This window comes from Ceratotherium simum, chromosome 26 (genome assembly GCF_057802395.1).
Source record: "Ceratotherium simum simum isolate JZ-2026a chromosome 26, ASM5780239v1, whole genome shotgun sequence".
Lineage (NCBI taxonomy): Eukaryota > Metazoa > Chordata > Mammalia > Perissodactyla > Rhinocerotidae > Ceratotherium > Ceratotherium simum.
In genome coordinates this window covers 17,478,157-17,500,584 of record NC_141925.1, presented here as the reverse complement: position 1 = coordinate 17,500,584, position 22,428 = coordinate 17,478,157, and the positions used below count along the sequence as shown (strand labels likewise).

Sequence of the window (22,428 nt, the reverse complement as noted above, 5' to 3'; positions counted from 1 at the left end):
AGAAGATAGGAAGTTAGGGAACTATTCTTATTGTGGATTTAGGAATGAACTGCTTTGAACTTTAAAATCTCTTCTTCCCAAATATAGTCATGTGTCACTTAATATTGGGGATACTTTCTGAGAAATGCATCTTTAGGCAATTTTGCTGTTGTGTGAACATCATAAAGTGTACTTACACAAACCTAGATGGTACAGCCTACTACACACCTAGGCTATATGGTGCTAATCTTATGGGACCACTCTTGTATATGCAGTCCATCGTTAAATGAAACATCATTATGTGGTGCATGACTCTATGGTCTTAGTGGTGATCATCTGCAATACCAAGCTTTCTTACTGCAAATGTTACCTTATAATCCTAGCTCTGTTTTGAAGTATAGAATTTGCCATCTGAAAGGGAGTCTCTGCAGTCATATCTCCTTTGTCCCCATAGTATGGAAGAATGTGAGGCCCTCTGTACAAGGCTGGCCATCATGGTAAAGGGGAGGTTCAAGTGCCTAGGCAGCCCTCAGCAACTTAAGAACAAGTTTGGTAATACGTACAGTCTGACAGCAAAGATTAAGATTGACGAGAATGAAGATAAACTAAAGGAGTTTAAAGAATTCATTGAAACAACATTCCCAGGTAATATAGATAGGGCTGACTGTGACAATTATGTTAAGTCATATATGTTGTTCTGCTGCATGTCCTCAATAATTAACTTTTCCTATGAGTTATTGATGTTTGTTGAGCTTTTATATTAGGTTTCTTTTGGAATAATTTTTCTATTAAATTATCCCTGATAATGCTAAGAAGCTTTCTCAAAATAGCAGGGGCTGTCACCGGTCTCCTGTAGGAATCAACCAGTAAAATAAACCTGTTCATGTATATTCATCTAGAGTTAAATTATTGAGATTAAGTCTCTATTTGTTATCCTTCATAACTTTTTAAAGTTTCCCCTCTTTTTGAGCATGTATCCTCTACCTTTCCCTGAGCCCTGAAACAAGCAATGCTTGTGAAATGCAAACAAGAACAATAAGCTCCCTTTCCTCCTTTCAAGGAAATAATCTGGATGTGTAATGCATAGAAATCAATCATTCTGCTTTTGTGTGGTAATTTCAGTAAGTGCTTCTCTGTGCACATGTTACACAGTCATTTATAACCAGTTTCTATTTATTTCTATTCCCACTACTTTGTTCTAATCATTAAGCAGAGACATGGTAAGGCTTTTAATAATTTTGACTTGCTTAGTCTTCAACTTGAATGATCACTCTAACAACAATGTGGTGGCCACATGGTCAAGATGCAAGGTTAAAAGCATAAGGGCTATAACAATGATAAAGCAATAAATGGTATTGGCCTGCACTAAGGAAGTGACATTAAGAATGGAGAGGAGGAAATGATAGAAAATGGATGTATATATATATATCCATATATATCCTACATATATATGAATGGGCAATTCAAGAGGAGGAACCACTATGTGGGAAAGATAATTAATTCCATATTAATCATATTAATTATACTGATATTCAGATAAATATGTCCATTAGGAAGTTGAATATTTATTTAGCCATTCATTCGCATGATAGGATTTATGGAGCACTTATTGTATGCAGTGTTGAAGATACTGAATTAACCACACAGAATCATATATACTGTGAGCCACTCCAACATCCTGCTCAACCTGAAGGGGAGAGAGGACACAAAAAAGTGAGGACAAACTTGTCCTGAAGGAGGTGAACACGATAGCTTGATTGTGAAACGATGTATGTAAGGTTGCTGATTTAGCAACCTTTCCCCATACTATCCTTGAGCAAATTAGCTGTTTCAAATAAAACTTCCCCATTTAAAGACAGCAGAATAGAAAGGAACAGCCTGGGACCTATACATAAAGATTATCCAGAAAAGGATAAAAGAAAGAAACATAACCTGTGAAAGGCAACTTAAATATATATTTCAGTCTCTATATGAATTGAAAGATTATTTTAATTAATTTTTCTCCCTAATAGCAAGGAATTTAAGAGATCATGCATTATTTTTAAAAGACCACAAAGAAAATAGTTCTTCCTTCTACAGCATGGCAGATTATACTCTCAGAAAGGTCCTGCTGTTAAAATAAAAATACACACTAGAAAACATAAAGTAAAATTGCTTTTTAATGATTTGCTTAGACTCAGAAAAAATTGAGAAAAATTCAAAGAACCAAAACAGAACAGAAAAGAAAAATCAAGCTGAAACCTAATAGTGGCAATAATAAAATGCAAAAGGTGGTTTGTCCTGAAGCAAATTGCAATACCAGTAGTGAGATAAGAGGTGAAACTTTGGAGCCATTGCAATGTGGGTAGCTTAACCTAAGATTCCCACAGTAAGCAAGGACCTTCAAAAATTAACAAATGCTCTTATTTCCAGCCAAGCACATAAGAAGGTTGAAATCACCACTCTGTCCTAATAACAATTAAAAAGCTGAACAAACTGAAAAATCAAGAACTCTTCTAGGATCTGAAAGAGAGGTGAGGACACAGGGCAAACCACTGCAGCCAAGATTGGAGAAACAGACAGGCAAATACAGGGAGTCATGGTTTCCTAGAGCAGAGACTCACAAGCAGAAAGCACAATGGGAGGCAGTGCCAGGGTAGGAAAACTGGAGCTGTAATTGAATTGCTGGAGATGCTCTGTGGACAACTCTGAGAGGTAAAAACTCCAGGAGTCCCAGTCATGGAGAGCTCCCACAATATTGTGATATTTACCTCCAGGACCTTGACCAGGTTACCACAGTAACTATCGGATAAAAATCCCCTCATGCTTCTAGCAGGGAGAGGGAAAAGGAACCATTTTGAAATACACCAGAGAACTCTTTTGTTTGTAACAAGGCCTGTCCTTGGGGGAAACTAGTTGACCAGAGCCTAACTGACCTGAGGAAAGAGAAATACCCAACTGCAGCCAGCTCTAGCCATGTTGTTCCACATAAGAGGGGAGAAAAAAATTGAGTATTTTGTGAATTTCATAGTCCAGAGGTATAGGCTCACTAAAAGACTGAGATATACACATAGGGTATAGAATGCTTCTGATTCCCCACACCTCACCATCAGATTACTAAAGGCCTATTTACAGCAGTTCCTTTTTCCCAGGAAGTCTAGCTATCAATAAAAAATTACAAAGCATACCAAAAGGCAAGAACACAATTTGAAGAGCCAGAGCAAGCATCAGAACTGGACGTGGAAAGGATGTTGGAATTATCAGACCAGTAATTGAAAATAACTGTGATTAATATGCTAAAGGCTATAATGGATAAAGTGGACAGCACTCAAGAACAGATGAGCAACGTAGGCAGACAGATGGAAATCCTAAGAAAGAACCAAAAAGAAATGCTAGAGATCAAAACACTGTAACAGAAATGAATAATGACTTTGATGGACTTATTAGTAGACTGCGCGTGGTTGAGGAAAGAACGTCTGAGCTAGAGGATATATCAATAGAATCCACAAAAAAAACAAAAAGCAAAGAAAACAAAGACTGAAAAAAATGGAACAGAATATCCAAAGACTGTAGGACAACTGTAAAAGGTGTAACATATGCATAATAGGAATACCAGAAGGAAAAGAGAGAAAAGAACAGAAGAAATATTACAATAATGACTGAGAATCTCCCCCAAATTAATGTCAGCACCAAACCACAGATCAAAGAAGCTCAGAGAACACCAAAAAGATAAATGCCAAAAAAAAAAAAAAAAAAAAAACCCTTATGCCTAGGCATATCATTTTCCAACTACCGAAATTCAGAGAAAAAGAAAAAAAATCTCAAAAGAAGCTGGAGGAAAAAGACACTTTACCTATAGAGGAACAAACATAAGAATCACATCCAACTTCTCAGAAGCCACGCAAGCAAGAAGAGAGTGGCGGGGCTGCCCACTGGGGCAAGCAGTTAAGTGCGCGTGCTCCGCTGCCACGGCCCAGGGTTCGCTGGTTCGGATCCTGGGCGCACACCAACGCACTGCTTGGCAAGCCATGCTGTGGCGGCATCCCATATAAAGTGGAGGAAGATGGGCATGGATGTTAGCCCAGGGCCAGTCTTCCTCAGCAAAAAAAGAGGAGGATTGGCAGATGTTAGCACAGGGCTGATCTCCTCACAAAAAAAAAAAAAAAAAAAGAAGAGAGTGGAGTGAATATTTAAAGTGCTGAGAGAATAAAACCACCAACATAAAATTCTGTACCTGGGGAAATAACCCTTTATTGTGAAGGAGAAATAAAGACTTTGTCGCACAAAAAAAACTTGAGGGAATTTTTTGCCAGTAGACCTGCCTTGCAAGATGTGTTAAAAGAACTTCTTTAGAGAGGAAGAAAATGGTGCAGGTCAGAAACTCAGATCTACATAAACAAAGAAAAAGCATCAGAGAAGGAATAAGTGAAGATAAAAATAAAAACTTTAATTTTTCTTACTCTTAATTGACCTAACAGATACAAGTTTGTTCAAAATAATAAGTGATGTCATCAAAATGACCAAATAGGAGTTTTCTACTGTCTTCCCCACAAAAAACACCGATTTTGACAATCACCCACATGCGAGAGTGCCTTTGTGGAAGTTGGAGAGTCCAACAGAGAAGTTCCAGGACACCAGTGGGCAAAAAAAAATCCAAACTTGGTCACATTTATGAGGGTAAGAGGAACAGTCTCACTTTCCAGTGTCACCCCAACAACAAGGTGGCACAGCTCAATGCCAAGAGAGACCTTCTTGGCCCACAGTTTCTTCCATGAGGGAAGTAAGAGCATGTGAGTGAGCACCTGGCTTCTCAAGTTTTGTGGGACACTGCCAAAGAGACCCACTTCCTTCTTGCCCCATCTAAAATACTCCTATTCAACATAGTACCAAAAGTCCTAGCCAGAGAAATTAGGTAAGAAAAAGAAATAAAAGGCATCCAAATCAGAAAGGAAGAAGTAAAATTGTCTTTGTCTGCAGATGATATGATCTTATATATAGAAAACCCTAAAGACTCCACCAAAAAACTGTTGGAACTAATAAATTCAGTACAGTTACAGGATACAAAGTCAACATACAAAAATCAGTTGCATTTGCATGCACTAACAACAAACTATCTGAAATAGAATTAAAGAAAACTATTCCATTTACAGTAGCATCAAAGAAAATAAAATAGAATTAAATTTAACCAAAGAGGTGAAAGAACTGTACAGAGAAAACTATAAGACATGGATCAAAGAAATTAAAGAAGATAAAAATATATGGAAAGCTACCTCGTGTTCACGGATGGAAGAATTAATATTGTTAAAATGTTCACACTCCCCAAAGCAATCTATATATTCAATTTAAACCCTATCAAAATTCCAAAGGTATTTTTCACATAAATAGAAAAGAGAATCCCAAAATTTGTATTGACCCACGGAAGACCCCAAAAAGCCAAAGCAATGCTTAGAAAAAAGAACAATTCTGGAAGCATCAAAATCCTCATTTCAAACTACATTATAAAGCTATAGCAATCAAAAAGTATGGCACTGGCTTGGGCCAGCCCCTGTGGCCTAGTGATCCAGTTCAGTACGTTCCACTTCAGTGGCCTGGGTTCAGTTCTGGGCATGGACCTTCCCTTGTCTGTCAGTGGCCATGCTGTGGCAGTGGCTCACATATAAAAAGAGCAAAAGGAGGAAGATTGGCAGCAGATATTAGCTCAGGGCTAATCTGCCTCAGCAAAAAAAAAAAAAAAAAAGGCACTGGCATAAAAACAGACACACAGACCAACTGAATATAAATCAAGGGCCCAGAATAAACTCGTGAATATACAGTCAACTAATATTTTACAAAGGAGCCAAGAATACACAATAGAGAAAGACAGTCTCTTCAATGAATGGTGTGAGGAAAACTGGATATTCACATGCAAAAGAATGAAACTGGATGCTGTCTTACACCACTCACAAAAATTAATTAAAAAATTACTAAAGACTGGGACCAGCCCGGTGGTGCAAGCGGTTAAGTGTGTGCACTCCGCTGCGGCGGCCCAGGGTTCGCTGGTTCAGATCCCGGGCGTGCACCGGCACTCCGCTTGTCAAGCCATGCTGTGGCGGCGTCCCATATAAAGTAGAGGAAGATGGGCATGGATGTTAGCCCAGGGCCAGTCTTCCTCAGTAAAAAAAGAGGAGAATGGGCAGATGTTAGCTCAGGGCCGCTCTTCCTCACAAAAAAAAAAATTATTAAAGACTTAAGTATAAGACTCAAAGCCACAGTTGAAGAAAACTTAGGGGAAAAGCTCCTTGATATCAGTCTTGGCAAAAATTTTTTGGATATGACACGAAAAACACATGCAACAAAAACAAAAATAAACAAATGGAACTACATCAAACTAAAAAGTTTCTGCACAGCAAAAGAAACCATCAACAAAATGAAAAGGCAACCCATGGAATGGGAGAAAATATTTGCAAACTATGTATCTGATAAGGTGTTAATATCCAAAATAAATGAGGAACTCATACACCTCATTAGCTCTCCCCAAAAAAATCCGATTAAAAAATGGCAAAGGACCTGAATATACATTTTTTCAAAGAAGAGATACAAATGTCCAACAGGTGTATGAAAAGATGCTCAACATCACTAATAGTCAGGGAAATGCAAATCAAAGCCACGATGAGATATCACCTCACATTTGTTAGAATGGCTATTATCAAAAAGACAAGAGATAACAAAGTGTGGGGAAAGGGGAACTCTTGTGCACTGTTTATGGGAATATAAATGAGTACAGCCACTATGGAAAACAGTATGAAGATCTTCAAAGAATTAAAAATAGAACTACCATATGATCCAGCAATCTCATTTCTGGGTATATATCTGAAGAAATTAAATCACTGTCTCAAAGAGATATCTGCACCCCCATATTCTTTACAGCATTATTCACAAGAACCAAGATATGAAACAATGTAAGTATCCTTTGATGGATGAATGCATAAAGAAAATGTGATATCTACACAATGGAATATAAAAACAAAAGAAATCTTGCCATTTGCAACAACACAGATGGAACTTCAGGGCGTTATGGTAACTGAAAGAAGTAAGCTAGATTAAAAAAACAAACACTGTATGATCTCACCTGTATGAGAAATCTAAAAAAGCTAAACTCATAGAAACAGATTTGAATGGTGATTGCCAGGGGCTGAGGGGTGGAGGAAATGGGGAGATGTTGATCAAAGGGTATAAACTTTCAGTTATAAGATGAATAAGTTCTGAGGATCTAATGTACAGCATGGTAAATATAGTTATAATTCTGTATTATATACTTGAAAGTTGCTAAGAAAATAAATCTTAAATGTTCACACCACACAAAAAAAGTAATTATGTGAGGTGATGGATGTGTAAACTGACATTATTGTGGTAATCATTCTGCAATATATGTGTGTATCAAATAATCACATTATATACGTTAAACTTACACAATGTTATATACCAATTATATCTCAATAAAATGGGGGGGATATTTACATGAAAAAACCTAATCAACTAAAATGAAATAATTGAAAGAAATGAATTCATTTGGTGAAAAAAAATAGCAAAAATGCATTCTATTATATATGCGTATATATAAATGTACATATATGCTTTATGTATAAGTGAAATGAATAACAGCAATGATACAAGAGACCAAGACAGAGGAATTAGGAATATTTTGTTGTTATAAGATATTCACAATCTCTGTAAAGCTGTATAGTGTTATTTGAAATTTGACTTGGGATTTGTTGTAAATGTGTATTGCAAACTCTAGAGCAAGCACTAAAAAACGTTTTTAAAAAAGAAGTATAACTGATATACTAAAAGGGAGAGAAAATGGAATTATGTAAAATGCTCAATTAAAACTACAAAAGGCAGAAAAAGAGTGGAAGAAAAAATGAGGGAAAAAGAACATGGCAACAAATAAAAACCGGTAACAAATAGGATAGATATTATTCCAACTATATAAATAATCACTTTGAATGTAAATGGTCTAAATACACCAACTAAAAGACAGATATTGTCAGAGGGGATCAAAAAACAAGACCCAGCTATATGTTGTCTAAAAGAAACCTAATTTAGGGGCCAGCCCCGTGGCTTAGCGGTTAAGTGCGCGTGCTCTGCTACTGGCGGCCTGGGTTCGGACCCCAGGCACGCACCGACACACCGCTTGTCCAGCCATGCTGAGTCGGCATCCCACATACAGCAACTAGAAGGATGTGCAACTATGACATACAACTATCTACTGGGGCTTTGGGGAGAAAAAGGAGGAGGATTGGCAATAGATGTTAGCTCAGGGCCGGTCTTCCTCAGCAAAAAAAAGAGGAGGATTGGCATGGATGTTAGCTCAGGGCTGATCTTCCTCAAAAATAATTAATTAATTAATTAAATAAAAGAAACCCAATTTAAATATAAAGACACATAGATTAAAAGTAAATAGATGAAGAAAGGTATGCCATGCTAACACTAATCAAAAGAAAGTGGGAGTGGCTACATTAATTTCAATGAGAGCAGACTTCAGAGCAAGGAAAGTTATCAAGGATAAAGTGGAACATTAAATAATGGTAAAGGGTTGAATTCTCCAAGAATATGTAACAGTCCTTAACATATATGTGCCTAAAAGCAGTCATCAAAATCTGTGAAGAAAAAAACTGATAGAACGGCAAAGAGAAATACATAACAATCCTTAACATATAAGTGTCTAAAAACAAGCATCAAAATCCATGAAGAAAAAAACTGAGAGAACAACAAAGAGAAATAGATGAATCCACTATTATAGTTGGAGACTTCAACGCCCCTCTATCAGAAATAGACAGATCCAGAAAGCATAAAATCGAAAAGGGCATATTTGAACTTCATAAAACCATCAATCAACTGGATATAATGGACATCTATAGACACTTTCATCCAACAACAGCAGAAACTGTTGATACACAGTACACATTTTGTCAAGGTCACATGGAACATTCACCAAGAGAGACTACATTCTGTGCAACAAAATAACCATAACAAATTTAAAAGAATAGAAATCATACACTGTCTTCTGTCAGACCACAATGGAATTAAACTAGAAATCAATAACAGAAAGATAGCTGGAAAATCTAAAAATACTTGGACATTAAACAACATACTTCTAAATAACACAAGGATCAAAAAAAGAAAACTCTAGAGAAATTAAAAAATAATAATTTGAACTAAATGAAAATGAAAACACAACTTATCAAAATTTGTTAAATGCAACAAAAGCAGTGCTTAGAAGGACATTTATACCATTCATTGCATATATTAGAAAAGAAAAAGGTATCTAAAGTAAATAATATAAGCTTCCATCTTAGGAAACTAGAAAACCAGAGCAAGTTAAATCCAGACTAACCAGAAGAAAAGAAATAAGAATTAGAGCAGAAATCAATGAAATCAAAAACAGGAAATTGGTAGAGAAAAATCAACGAACCCAAAAGCTGATTCTTTGAAACTACTAATAAAATCCATAAGCATCTAGCCAGGATAACTAAGAAAGAGAGAAAACACAAATTACTAATATCAGAAATAAAAGAGGGGACATCACTACAGATTCCATGGACATTTAAAGGATAATCAAGGAATACTATGAACAATTCTGTGTCTCCAAATTTGATAACCTAGATGAAATGGACCAATTCCATGAAAGACCCAATCTGCCAAAACTCACACAAGAAGAAGTAATCTGAATAGGCCTATATATATTAAATTGTATCAATAATTAATAACCTTCCCAAACAGAAAGCACTAGGCCCAGAGGGGTTCACTGGTGAATTCTACAAAACATTTAAGGAAGAAATTATACCAATTCACTACAATCTCTTTCAGTGGATAGAAGCAAAGGGAATACTTCCTAACTCATTCTATGAAGTCAGTATTACCCTAATACCAAAACCAGAGAAAGACATTACAAGAAAAGAAAACAATGGAGAAATATCTCTCATGAACATAGATGCAAAAGTCCTCAACAAAATATTAGCAAACTGAATCCAGCAATGTATGAAAAGAATTATACACCACAGCCAAGCAGGATTTATCCCACAGATGCAAGGCTGGGTCAACATTCAAAAATCAACTAATGTAATCCAACACATCAACAGGCTAAAAAAAATTACATGATTATATTAATAGATGCAGGAAAAGCATTTGACAAAATCCAGCACCCGTTCATGATTTTGAAAACTTGCAATATATTACAAATAGAGGAGAAAATCCTCAATGTGATTAAAAATATCTACAAAAAAACCTACAGCTAACATTAATCTTAAACATGAAAAACTCAAAGCTTTCCTACTAAGATCAAGGACAAAGCAAGGATGTCCCATCTAACCACTGCTTTTCAACATTGCACTTGAAATCCCAGATAATGCAATAAGACAATAAAAGGAAATAAAAGATATCCAGACTGGAAGGAATAAATAAGTGTCTTTTTTTTACAGGTGTCATGATTGACTCATTAGAAAATCTGAAAGAATAGACCAAAAACTCTGGGAACTAATAAGTGGTTAAAGCAAGGTTGCAGGATACAAGATTAATATACAAAAGTCAATTACTTTCCTATATACCAGCAATGAACAAGTGGAATTTGAAGTTGAAAACATAATACCATTTACATTAACACCCCCCAAAAAAAAGATGTACATAGGTATAAATCTAACAAAATGTACAATATCTATATGAGGAAAACTACATAACTCTGATGAAGGAAGTCAAAGAACTAAATAAATGGAGAAATATTCCATGGTCATGGATAGGAAGACACAGTATTGTCAAGATGTCAATTCTTCCCAACTTGATCTATTGATTCAATGCAATCCCAGTCAAAACTCCAGTAAGTTGTTTTGTGGATATCAATAAATTGACTCTAAAGTTTATTTGGAGAGGCAAAAGTCCCAGAAGAGCCAACATGATATTGAAGGAAAAGAACAAAGTTGGAAGACTGACAGTACCTGACTTCAAGACTTATTATAAAGCTACCATAATCAAGACAGTGTGGTATTGTCAAGAGAATATACAAATAGATTAATGGAACAGAATAGAGAGACCAGAAATACAAAGTCAACTGATCTTTGACAGAGGAGTAAAAGCAATACAATGGAGCAAAGATAGTCTTTTCAACAAATGATACTAGAACAACTGGACATCCACATGGGAAAAAAAAATGAATATAGACACAGACCTAACACCCTTCACAAAAATTAACTCAAAATGGATTACAAATCTAAATGTAAAATGCAAAACTATAAAATCCCTATGAAAAAATAGGAGAAAATATGGATTACCTTGGGTATGGTGATGACTTTTTAGACATAACACCAAAGGCATGATCCATGAGAGAAATAATGGATATGCTGGGTTTCATTAAAATTAAGATTTTCTGCTCTGTGAAAGACACTGTCAAGTGAATGAATAGACAAGCCACAGACTGTAAGAAAATATTTGCAAAAGACATATCTGATAAAGGACTGTTATCCAAATATAGTCATGTGCCACATAACAATGTTTCTGTCAGTGATGGACCACATATATGATGGTGGTTCCATAAGATCATAATGGAGCTGAAAAATTCCTATTGCCTAGTGATGTCATAGCTGTCATAACATCATAGTGCAATGCGTTACTCACGTGTTTGTGGTGATGCTAGTATAAACAAACCACTGTGCTGCCGGTCATATAAAAGTTTAGCACATACAGTTATGTACAATGCATAATACTTGATAATGATAATAAACAACCATGTTACTGGTTTATATATTTACTATACTATACATTTTATTGTTATTTTAGAGTGTACTCTTTGTGCTTAAAAAAAAGTTTACTATAAAACAGTATTCCATGTTATGCCGGCAGCAGCCTCAGACATCTTGTGTTTACTGTATCTCTTGATTGCATCACTTTCTCTTGTGCTTGATTTAATCTTGTGTTTTGTTAATCATGGCCCCTAAGCATACAAAATCCACTGCTACTGTTTCCAGTAAGAGTCCACATCAAGTGATTGACCAAGAAATGAAATTAAAAGTGATTGAGGACTACAAAGGTGGAAAATCAGTGATAGTTATTGCTTACCAGTCAGATATGTCCCATTCCACCATAGCTACAATCTTGCTATGACAGAAGCTGTTAAAGGATCTGCTTCATTGAAGGCAACAAGACTAACAAAAATTCAAGACAGGCCTATGTCAGGCATGGAGAAACTTCTAATGACCTGGATCAAAGGCCAGATACAGAAGCATTATCCCTCTCAGCACTGTGATGATCACAGCCAAAGCAAAAATTTTGTTTGTGATGTTGAAAGAAAAGGCTGAACCTGACTACAATGTTGAATTTACTGTTAACTTTGGGTGGTTTAAATGATTCAAAAATCATTATTAATTACATAATGTGAAAGGGAGTGGTGAGTCTGCAAGTGCTGATGTGAAGGCAGCTGAAGAATTTTTGAAAACTCTAGATAAGCTGATTGTGGAGGAAAATTACTTGCCAGAGCAAATATTCAATATGGATGAAACCTCCCTATTCTGGAAACAGATACTTAAAAGGACTTTCATCCATAAGTAGGCCAAGTCAATGCCAGGTTTTACAGCTTTTAAGGACAGGATAGCCATCTTGCTTGGGGGCAATGTTGCAGGCTACAAAATGAAACCCTTTGTGATCTGGCACAGTGAGAAACCCAGGGCTTTCAAGTGTGTCAATAAGCACACACTGCCACAGAAGCACTAAGAAGTCATGGATGACCCAGCTTCTCTTCCAAGATGCCCCCTTGAAGTGCTATACCAGTGAAATGGAGAAATATTGTTTGGAGAATAACATACCTTTCAAGATTTTGCTTATTGATAATGCTCCTGGCCATCCTCCTTTTATTGGTGATCTTCATCCCAATATCAAAGCAGTTTTTCTTCCTGCAAACACTACCTCTTCAATCCAACCAATGGATCAAGGAGTTATAGCAGCTTTTAAGGCATATTACCTGAGGAGGACCTTGGCTCAGGCTATTGCTGCAACTGAGGAAGGTTCTGAGAAGACACAGATTCAATTCTGGAAGGATTATATCTATGACTACATCAAGAACCTTGCTTGGGCTGGAGATGATGTCACCAAGGAGTGTATGAATGGCATCTAGAAGAAGAAACTCAAGAGGTTCATCCATGACTTCAAAGGATTTGACAAGGATGAGGAAGTTGCAAAAATCAACAAGGCTGTGGTTGAGATGGCAGACAGCTTTAACCTGGGCATGGATGAAGATGACATTAAGGAGCTCCTAGAAGTGATTCCAGAGGAATTGACTAATGAGGAGTTGTTGGATCTGGAAGAAGAATGCATATCTGAAGAAGAAACAAGAGAAAAGGAAACTACAGGAGAAGAAAAATAAGAACCCCCAAGAAAATTCACAGTGAAGGGTTTAGCAGAAGTTTTTCAGACCTCAACAATCTCCTTAAAGAGTTTAAAAGCATGGACCCCAATGAATACTCATGGTGTATTATCTGCTTACAAGCAAATCCATGATGTAAAAAAGAAGCAAACCACCATGGATAATTTTCTGAAAAGAGTGACACCTCCTCAAGAAGAGCCTCAGGCAGGTCCTTCAGGAGGTATTCCAGAAGAAGGCATCATAGGAGATGTTATCATAGGATATGAAAGCTCCATGCATGTCATTGCCCCTGAAGACCTTCCAGTGGGATGAGATGTGGAAGTAAAAGACAGTAATATTGATGGTCCTGACCCTGTGTAGGCTTAGGCTAATGTGTGTGCTTGTGTCTTAGTTTTTAACAAAAAAGTTTTAAAAATAGAAAAATAAAATAAATTTTAAATAGAAAAAAGCTTATAGAATAAGGATATGAAGTATTTTTGTGCAGCTGTACAATGTGTTTGTGTTTTAAGGTGTGTTATTACAAAAAGTTAAAAAAAATTATAAAGTTACAGCAAGATAAGGTTAATTTATTATTGAACAAAGAAAAATAATTTTTATAAATTTAATGTAGCCTAAGTGTACAGTGTTATAAAGTCTACAGTAGTGTACAGTAATGTCCTAGACCTTCCAATTCACTCACCACTCACTCACTGACTCGCCCAGAGCAACTTCCAGTCCTGCAAGCTCCATTCAGGGTAAGTGCCCTATATAGGTGTACCATTTTTATCTTTTATAGTGTATGTTCTCTGTACCTTTTCTATGTTTAGATATGTTTAGATAAACAAATACTTAACATTGTCTTACAATTACTTACAGTATTCAGTACAGTAACATGCTGTACAGGTTTGTAGCCAAGGAGCAATAGGCTATACTATCTAGCCTAGGTGTGTAGTAGGCTATACCATCTAGGTTTGTGTAAGTACACTCTACGATGTTCACACAATGATGAAACCGCCTAACAATGCATTTCTCAGAAGGTATCCCCATCATTAAGTGATGCATGACTATATACAAAGAACTGTTAAAACTTAACAGTGAGAAAACAACCTGATTTTAAAATGGGCCAAATACATTAACAGACACTTAACCAAAAATGATATACAGATGGCAAATAAGCACACTAAAAGATGCTCCACATCATATGTCAGCAGGGAAATGCAAACTAAAACAACAATGTGATACTACTGCACACTTATTAAAACGGCCAAAATCCTGATGTGAGCAACAGGAACTCTCATTCATTGCTGGTGAGAATGCAAAATGGTACAGCCGCTTTGGAAGACAGCTTGGCAGTTTCTTACAAAACTAAACATACTCTTGCCATACTATCTAGCAATCATGCTTCTTGATATTTACCCAAAGGAGTTGAAAGTTTATGTCCACACAAAAACCTGCATGGATGTTTACAGCTGATTTATTCATATTTGCCAAAACTTGGAAGCAACCAAGATGTCCTTTAGTAAGTGAATGGATAAGCTGTCATTCATCCAGAGAATGGAATGTTATTCAGTGCTAAAAAGAAATGAGCTATCAGGCCATGAAAAGACATGGAGGAACCTTAAATGCATATTCCTAAGAGAAAGAAACCAATTTGAAAAAGCTACATACAGTATGATTCCAACTTATGTGACATTCTGGAAAATGGATAACTATGGAGACAGTAAAGAGATAGAGGTTGTCAGGGGTTAGGGAGTAGGGAGGTATAAACAGGTGAAGCAAAGGGGATTTTTAGGGCAGTGAAACTACTGTGTATGATACTATAATGGTAGATACATATCATTATAAATTTGTCCAAACCCATAGAATGTACATCACCAAGAGTAAACTCTAATGTGAGCTATGGACTCTTCAGTGATAATGATGTGTCATTGTGGGTTCATCAACTGTAACAAATGTATCAGGATGTTGATAGTGGGGGAGGCTATGTATGTGTGTGGCGGAGGTAAATGGAAAATCTCTGTACTTTCCACTAATTTTTGTTGTGAACCTAAAACTGCTTTTTAAAAAGTCCATTAAAATTTTTAAAATGAGCAAACGTTTTAAGCCTCAGACTGGTAGTATCTATTAGCACTTAACAGAGATGCATATAAATCATCTTATAATAAATGTATCCCAATTTAGGCCCATAATATTCCCACAGATTAAAATCACTCTTTGTAGAATCATACTCAAAAGCCAAAAATCACGAAAAGAAATGTCATGATGAATGAAATTAAGCAGAAATACAAATAACAATTTTAGACTTCAAAGGACATCAGATATTTAAATTAATATTATGAAATATAAAATGACTGTGGGAGTTCCACTTCCAGAATGGCAATGTAAGGCCTCTGCAGAACTGCTCCTCAGCATAACTGGTGAAATTTATTTTTAAAACAACCATGTTAAGTCTCTGAGTATGGTCCTAAGGACATACAGAAACTGAGGAAATATTTGTTCAAGAAAATCTATCAAAACTGTAAGAACAGCGAGATTCTTTGACATTTGAATTACAACCTGCTTCTTTCCAAACCATCCCAGCCCAATGCGATGAAAACTTCACTCCAAGTAGGCACAGCCAAGAACACAGGCTCCCTCTCCCACCAACTTCAGATTGACCACTATGGTATCATCCTGGGAGGGGCAAATGTCAGCATATCTCATCCTGCTCCCCAGCTACCTGTTGCAGAGGCTGATTTCCAGATAATTGCAGCCAAGAGATCGGGGACTCCCTTCTTCCACCTAGCCCTCACTTATGGGGTGGAGATTCTACCTTGATCATGCTGTGCAGAAAATACTGGGGCCCACATCACCCATGATCTGGCTCATTTGAAGGTCAAACCTTCTGCAGCAGGAGAGACAAGCTGAGAAAACCACACGATACCATCTCCTGCCCAGCTCCTAAATCAGGGATGTCACTCAGACTACTATCCCCACTCCCAGCTCTATAATCATGGCTCAGAGATTTTTCCCATAGGGAAGCAAACCATAAAAAAAGAGCTCTGAAGCTCTTCTCCAAGACTGACTTTATTTGAAACAAAGTGTGGGAAAGTTCAAGCATAAAGATGCTCTCAAAAACAATGGAGGTTCTGGTGGAAAGCAATTAAGAGGAGATTGGTAGCTTCATTAACAGATATAAGCTAAATCACAGGCCAGATAATTTACCGAAGAAAACCAAGAAAATATATATCTAAGAAGAGTCCTCCTGTAGTCAGAACAAACTTCAAATATTTGCTTCAAAAACTATTGTGAAGAACCTAAATGTAATTGAAAATATCTGTGGAGCAGTTTATCCCCTAAAGCATTGATGAAAACAATTAGAACATTCAGCTAGAAATTAGTGGAGTTTAGCATTTGGGTTTAGTCAGGGAAACTGACAGTCAAAGAGAGCTCTGCTAAAGAAACTGTCATCCCAGGGTGACTGTGCATATGCCCAAGGCAGTGCCCTCTGGGGAGCAACATGAGAGGTTTCACACCACAGGGGGAAGGAGGAATAGACTTCACTAAAATAATATAGCCAATCAATAAATAAATAAACAAGCAAACAACAATAACAAGGCTTGGAGTACTAGTACCAGAGTTTGTACAATATATTAACTAAAATGTCTAGTTTTCAACAAAAAATTATGAGACATGCAGAAAACAGGAAAATGTAACCCATACACAGTGGGGGGGAAAGCAAGCAATGGAAACTACTTGTGAAAATGACCCGGTGTCAGTCTTAACAAAAACTCCAATGAATAAATGTATTCAATAGACTAAATTAAACAATGCTTAAAGAAGTAAAGGAAGGTATACTGAAAAATCTCAACAAATAAAACATATCAATAAAGAGATAGAAATTATTTTTTAGAGAACCAAAAGCAAATTCTGTCATGGAAAAGTACAATAACTGAAATGAAAAGTTTGCCAGAGGGGCTCAACAGTAGATTTGAACTGGCAGAATAAGTAGCAATTTGAAGACAGATCAATAGAGATCATGTGATCCAAAGAACAAAAAGAAAAAGTCATGAAGAAAAATTAATAGAGCCTCAGAAACCTATGGGACACCATTAAACACATCAATATATGCAAAGTAGGAGCACCAAAAGGAGAGGAGAGAAAAGAGCAAAAAATATATTTGAAAAAGTAGTGCCTGAAAACTTCTCAGATTTGATGAAAAACATTAACCTCTGCATCTAAGAAGTTCAACAAACTCCAAGTAGGATAAATACAAAGAGATCCACACACAGAAACATCATAGTAAAAATGCTGAAAGGCAAAGAAAAGGGGAGAATCTTGACAACAATAAAATAACTTTGTATAAAATAAAAGAGAGAATCAAAAAGGAGCAAGAAGTGACATCAGGGAAGATGGCAGAGTAGGAAGCTCCAAGAATATGTCTATCCACCTAGACAACAATTGTACTGGCAGAAACTGTCTGATGTAATTATTTTGAAACTCAGATGTCTATTTGAATACTTCCAGGGGAAGAGATGGCCTATAAACTGTAGTTACTTTCAGTCAGTCTCACACATTAGTGAAGTAGTGGCTACCCATCATCCAATCCCCAGCCCCACGGAAGGTAGCAAATCAGTGTTCCTAGAGCAGCTTGTGAGAGTCATGTGGGCAATAAGGACCTTGTCCTCCAAATATCAGGAATTTGTGCTCTGATTGCAGATTAATACTTTGGATCAAGGACATGCAGACAGAAAGGCAGGCCACCATTGTTGCAACCACCATCAGCTGAAGTGGCTTTCAGGGAATTTAGAGGGAAAGCACCTTTTTCATTTTTTCTTCATTTTTCCCTTTTCCCCCTTTTGGAAGTGAGACATTTAAGGATTAGGACATTCAAAAATAACAACATATACAGGGAAATTTAGAAAGTCACTGCACAAGCCAGGGAAAAATGCATGAACAAAAAAGATCTGAGAAGACCTTAAGCTTATACCTCAAGCTGATCCCTTGCACAGAGACAACCTAGAACAATTTTTTAAAAAAATTTTAAACAGCAAACCCTGCAGAAGGGGGAGAATCTGATTTCCAGAATTACTACATTTTAAAATTCAAATGTCCACTTTTCCACAAAAATTCACAGGGTAACAGGAGAGTTTGGCCCACTCAAAGGAAAAAAAATAAATCAAAAGAAACCATCCCTGAAGAAGAACAGATGGAGGACTTTCTAGACAAGGACTCAAACAAATGTCTTAAAGATGCTCAAAGAACGAAATGAAGACATGGACAAATTCGGGAAAACAATGTATGAGAGAAATTGGAAAGTCAATAAAAAGATAGAAAGCATAAAAAGGAGCCAAAAGAAATTCTGAGCTGAAAAGTACAATAACTGAAATGAAAAATCCACTAGAGGGATTCAAAGGCATATTTGAGCAGGCATAAAAATCAGCAAACTTGTAGATGGCACAATTGAAATTATCAAGTCTGAGAAACAGAAAGAAAAAAGATTGAAGAAAAGTGAACAGAGCCTAAAGGGCCTGTGTAACATCATCAAGAAGATCAACATATGCATTGTGGGAGTCCTAGAGGAGAAGAAAGAGAAAAAACTTCAAAAAGAATATTTGAAGAAATAATGACTGAAAACTTCCCAAATTTGTTGCAATATTTGAATCTACAAATCCAAGAAGCTCAATGTCTCTAAGTAGGATAAATCACATAGACCCACACCAAAACAGATTATAATCAAACTGTCAAAAGCCAAAAAGACAATCTTGAAAGCAACAAGAGAGAAGTGACTCATCATATACAAGGGATCCTCGATAACATTGTCAGCAGAGTTTTCATCCTTGAAGACCTTGGAGATCATAAAAGAGTGAGTTGATATATTAGAAGTACTGAAAGAAAAAACTGTCATCCAAGAATTCTATATCCAGCAAAACTACCTTTCAAAACAGGAGAAATGAAGATATCCTAATATAACCAAAAATTAGGGAGTTTTACAAACCATCCATGAATATAGATGCAAAAATCTACAGAAACATATTAGCAAATTGAATCTACAGCATCTTAAAAGGATTGTTCACCAGGACCTGGGGGGATTTATCCCAGTGATTCAAGGGTGATTCAACATAAGAAAATCAATGTAATACATTACATTAATAGAATGAAGGGAAAAAACAAATGATCATCTCAATTGATGCAGAAAAGTCATTTGACAAATCCAACAACCTTTTCTGATAAAAACTCTCAGAAACTGGAAATAAGGGATAAATATAATATAATATATATATGATATATATAATAAAGGGCATTTATGAAAAACTCATAATAATCAATGGCAAAATAATGAAAGCTTTCCCCCTAAGATCAGGGACAAGGGTAGGATGCCCATTTTCATAGCTTCTATTCAACATTGTACTGGAAGTTCTGTCCAGATCTGTTAGAGAAGAAAAAGAAATAAAAGGCATCCAAATTGGAAAGGAAAGGGTAAAAGTGTCTCTATTCACAGTTGGCCTGGTCCTATACATAGAAAATCCAAATTAATTTAAAAGAAAATTGCTATAGCTAAAGAGAAAACTTGGCAAAGTTTCAGGGTACGCGATCAACACACAAACATCAATTGTATTCTATACATCATCAATGAACAATCCATAGAAGAAATTAAGAAAGCAATTCCATTTACAATAGCATTTAAAGGATTAAATACTTAGGGATAAATATAACCAAGAAAGTAAAAGACTTGTGCAATGAAAACTATAAAACATTGCTGAAAGAAATTAAAGATCTAGGGAATAACATCAGTAACATGACAGTTCCTTACCACATGGACCTTTCCATAGGACTGCCTGAGTGTCCTCACAATGTAGTGGCTGGCTTCCTTCACATCAAATGATCCTAGAGAGAGCGAGATAGAAACCACAATGTCTTTTATAAACTAGCTTCAGAAGTCACATTCTGTTATTCCGGCAATAACCTACTGGTTGCTCAGATCAGTCCTATTCAGTGTGGTAGGGGACTAGACAATTTTGTGATTACTAGGAGGCAGAGATCATTACTAAGAAGCTGCATACCACACCATATGTCCACCAACAGTAGAGGTGTAGTCATACTCTGGAAACTTTGTAGTAATGAAAATAAATGAAGCTGTACACAACAACATGGATGAATCTTAAAAATATAATGAGTGAAAGAGGGCAAATAAAAATAATACATACTGTATGTTTGCATTCATATGAAGTACAAAGAAGGCAAAACCAAACTATAGTATTTAGGGTTCCATACTTAGGTAATAAAACTATAAAGAATAGCAAAGAAATGCTTACCATAAAAATCAGGACAGTAGTTGTCTATAAGGGGGAGGAAGTGAGTCTTGGTAGTGGCATATAGGTGACTTCTAGAGTTCTGAGTGTCAGTTACATGTTTGTTAACTTTATTGTAATTCACTAAGCTATACATCTATGTTCCATACACTTTTTTATGTTTCATATATTTCACAATTTAAAAAGTTTTTTCAAAATTTTACTTACTCATAGAGGCTATGTGGGGACTCACTACTAAAGAAAATCACTATTATTGTCATATAGCTTATTTATGTTAAATATTTTAATCCCAATTAATTCCATTTGCAATAACCTTCAACTGTGTGATAATAAATATAAATGCATCCTATCAATTAGGAATGCCCACAACATTACTACTGTATTTTCAAAAGCTGTAATATCTCTTTTCTCCGGTGGATGCCTTCACATTTGTGTTTTATATGCATGAGTTTTTTCTTTCCTTTAGGATGAAGGTTGCCTAGTCATAAGAATAGTATGGAGATCCTACCCTACACACACACACAACTGAAAAAAGAATCCACACCCAAATTTTATGAACATAGTTTCAGGACAATGTTTAGAAACAGAGACCTATTGAACATTAGGATTCATATAAATCAGGTTTGGCAAAATGAGTGTGTGAGCTATCAATTTTTCCATGCTTAAAAGTGATTGTCCTACCTTCTGCAATTTGTACAAACTACAGGCAATAAGATCATATTTCATGTAGAAGTAAATCTATTGAAATATTTCACAAAGTCACATATACTAAAAAGAATGGGCTTTGGGATTATGTCATCTTTTGTATTAACTGCATATTCTATCTTCCATTGGTGTGGATAATTAGAATGGGAATTATTTGGAAATAATACGGGGCCCTCTCTGTTGCTCACCTGTCAAATCTTTTCTTTCTTAGGTAACACCTTAAAGCAGGATCATCAAGGGATTGTTGGCTACCACATTCCCAGAGAGGAAATTTGCTGGGGAAAGGTAATTGTAGAAATCATACGCTTCTAACATCATGTGTTAATAGAAGACTGATAGGGAGCATTGAGATTCAAGCATGTGGAATGGAAGCCTGACATTAGCAGAGGAGGAGAACTTTTAAGTTACTTTTTTAAAGCCCCTATAGTTTGATTGAGACTTCTGACCCTAAATTCTATTATTCCATATCTATCAAGAGAATGGGAATGAAGAACTGCCTCCTCTTCACTCTGTTTTTCAGCCATCTTTTCCTTCTACTTTCTAACTTCCCCCTTCTGTATCTTTTGTCCCTAAGCATAAACCTGGCAAAAACTGGGGAATGATTGGGTGAGGATATTGCAATGGTAACACCACCATTTTTCTTTCTGTTAAAGGTGTTTAGTATTTTGGAGGAAGCTAAAGAACTATTCAATCTAGAAGACTATTCCGTCAGTCAGATAACACTGGAACAAATCTTCCTAAACGTTGCTAATATTGATTAAATGGAAAATGATCAAGAAATAAAGCTGCTATGAAATTTAGTTCCAACCAGTGACCCTTATGTCTTTCTTAGACTGCCAACTGCAACTAGATACAGAGAGCCAACTGTCTCTCTCCCTCTCCCTCCCTCTCCCTCTCTCTCTCTCTCTCTCTCTCTCTCTCTCTCTCTTTCTGTGTGTATACACAAGTTGAACCCCAAAGAAGATCATTTATAATCTTTGGACATTAAGATAAGTGACCTGTTGTCAAGAACTGAACTGTGAAAGGTCTGAGATTTTACCCTACTTGCAAGTTATCAAGTTAGCTTACCACAGTTTCATGAATACTGGCAGAAGACATTGGAATCCT

General features: G+C 36.2%; 1 protein-coding gene across 1 annotated transcript in view; it reads left to right on the top strand.

Moving 5' to 3' along the window:
* Window positions 1-22,115, top strand: part of LOC106800148 (phospholipid-transporting ATPase ABCA3-like) — a 204,275-nt gene extending 182,160 nt beyond the window's left edge. The window contains 3 exon segments of the mRNA XM_087417083.1: window positions 434-624; window positions 21,533-21,606; window positions 21,975-22,115. Coding sequence (XP_087273209.1) covers window positions 434-624; window positions 21,533-21,606; window positions 21,975-22,115 — 406 coding nt within the window.
* The last annotated feature ends 313 nt before the right edge of the window (window positions 22,116-22,428 follow it).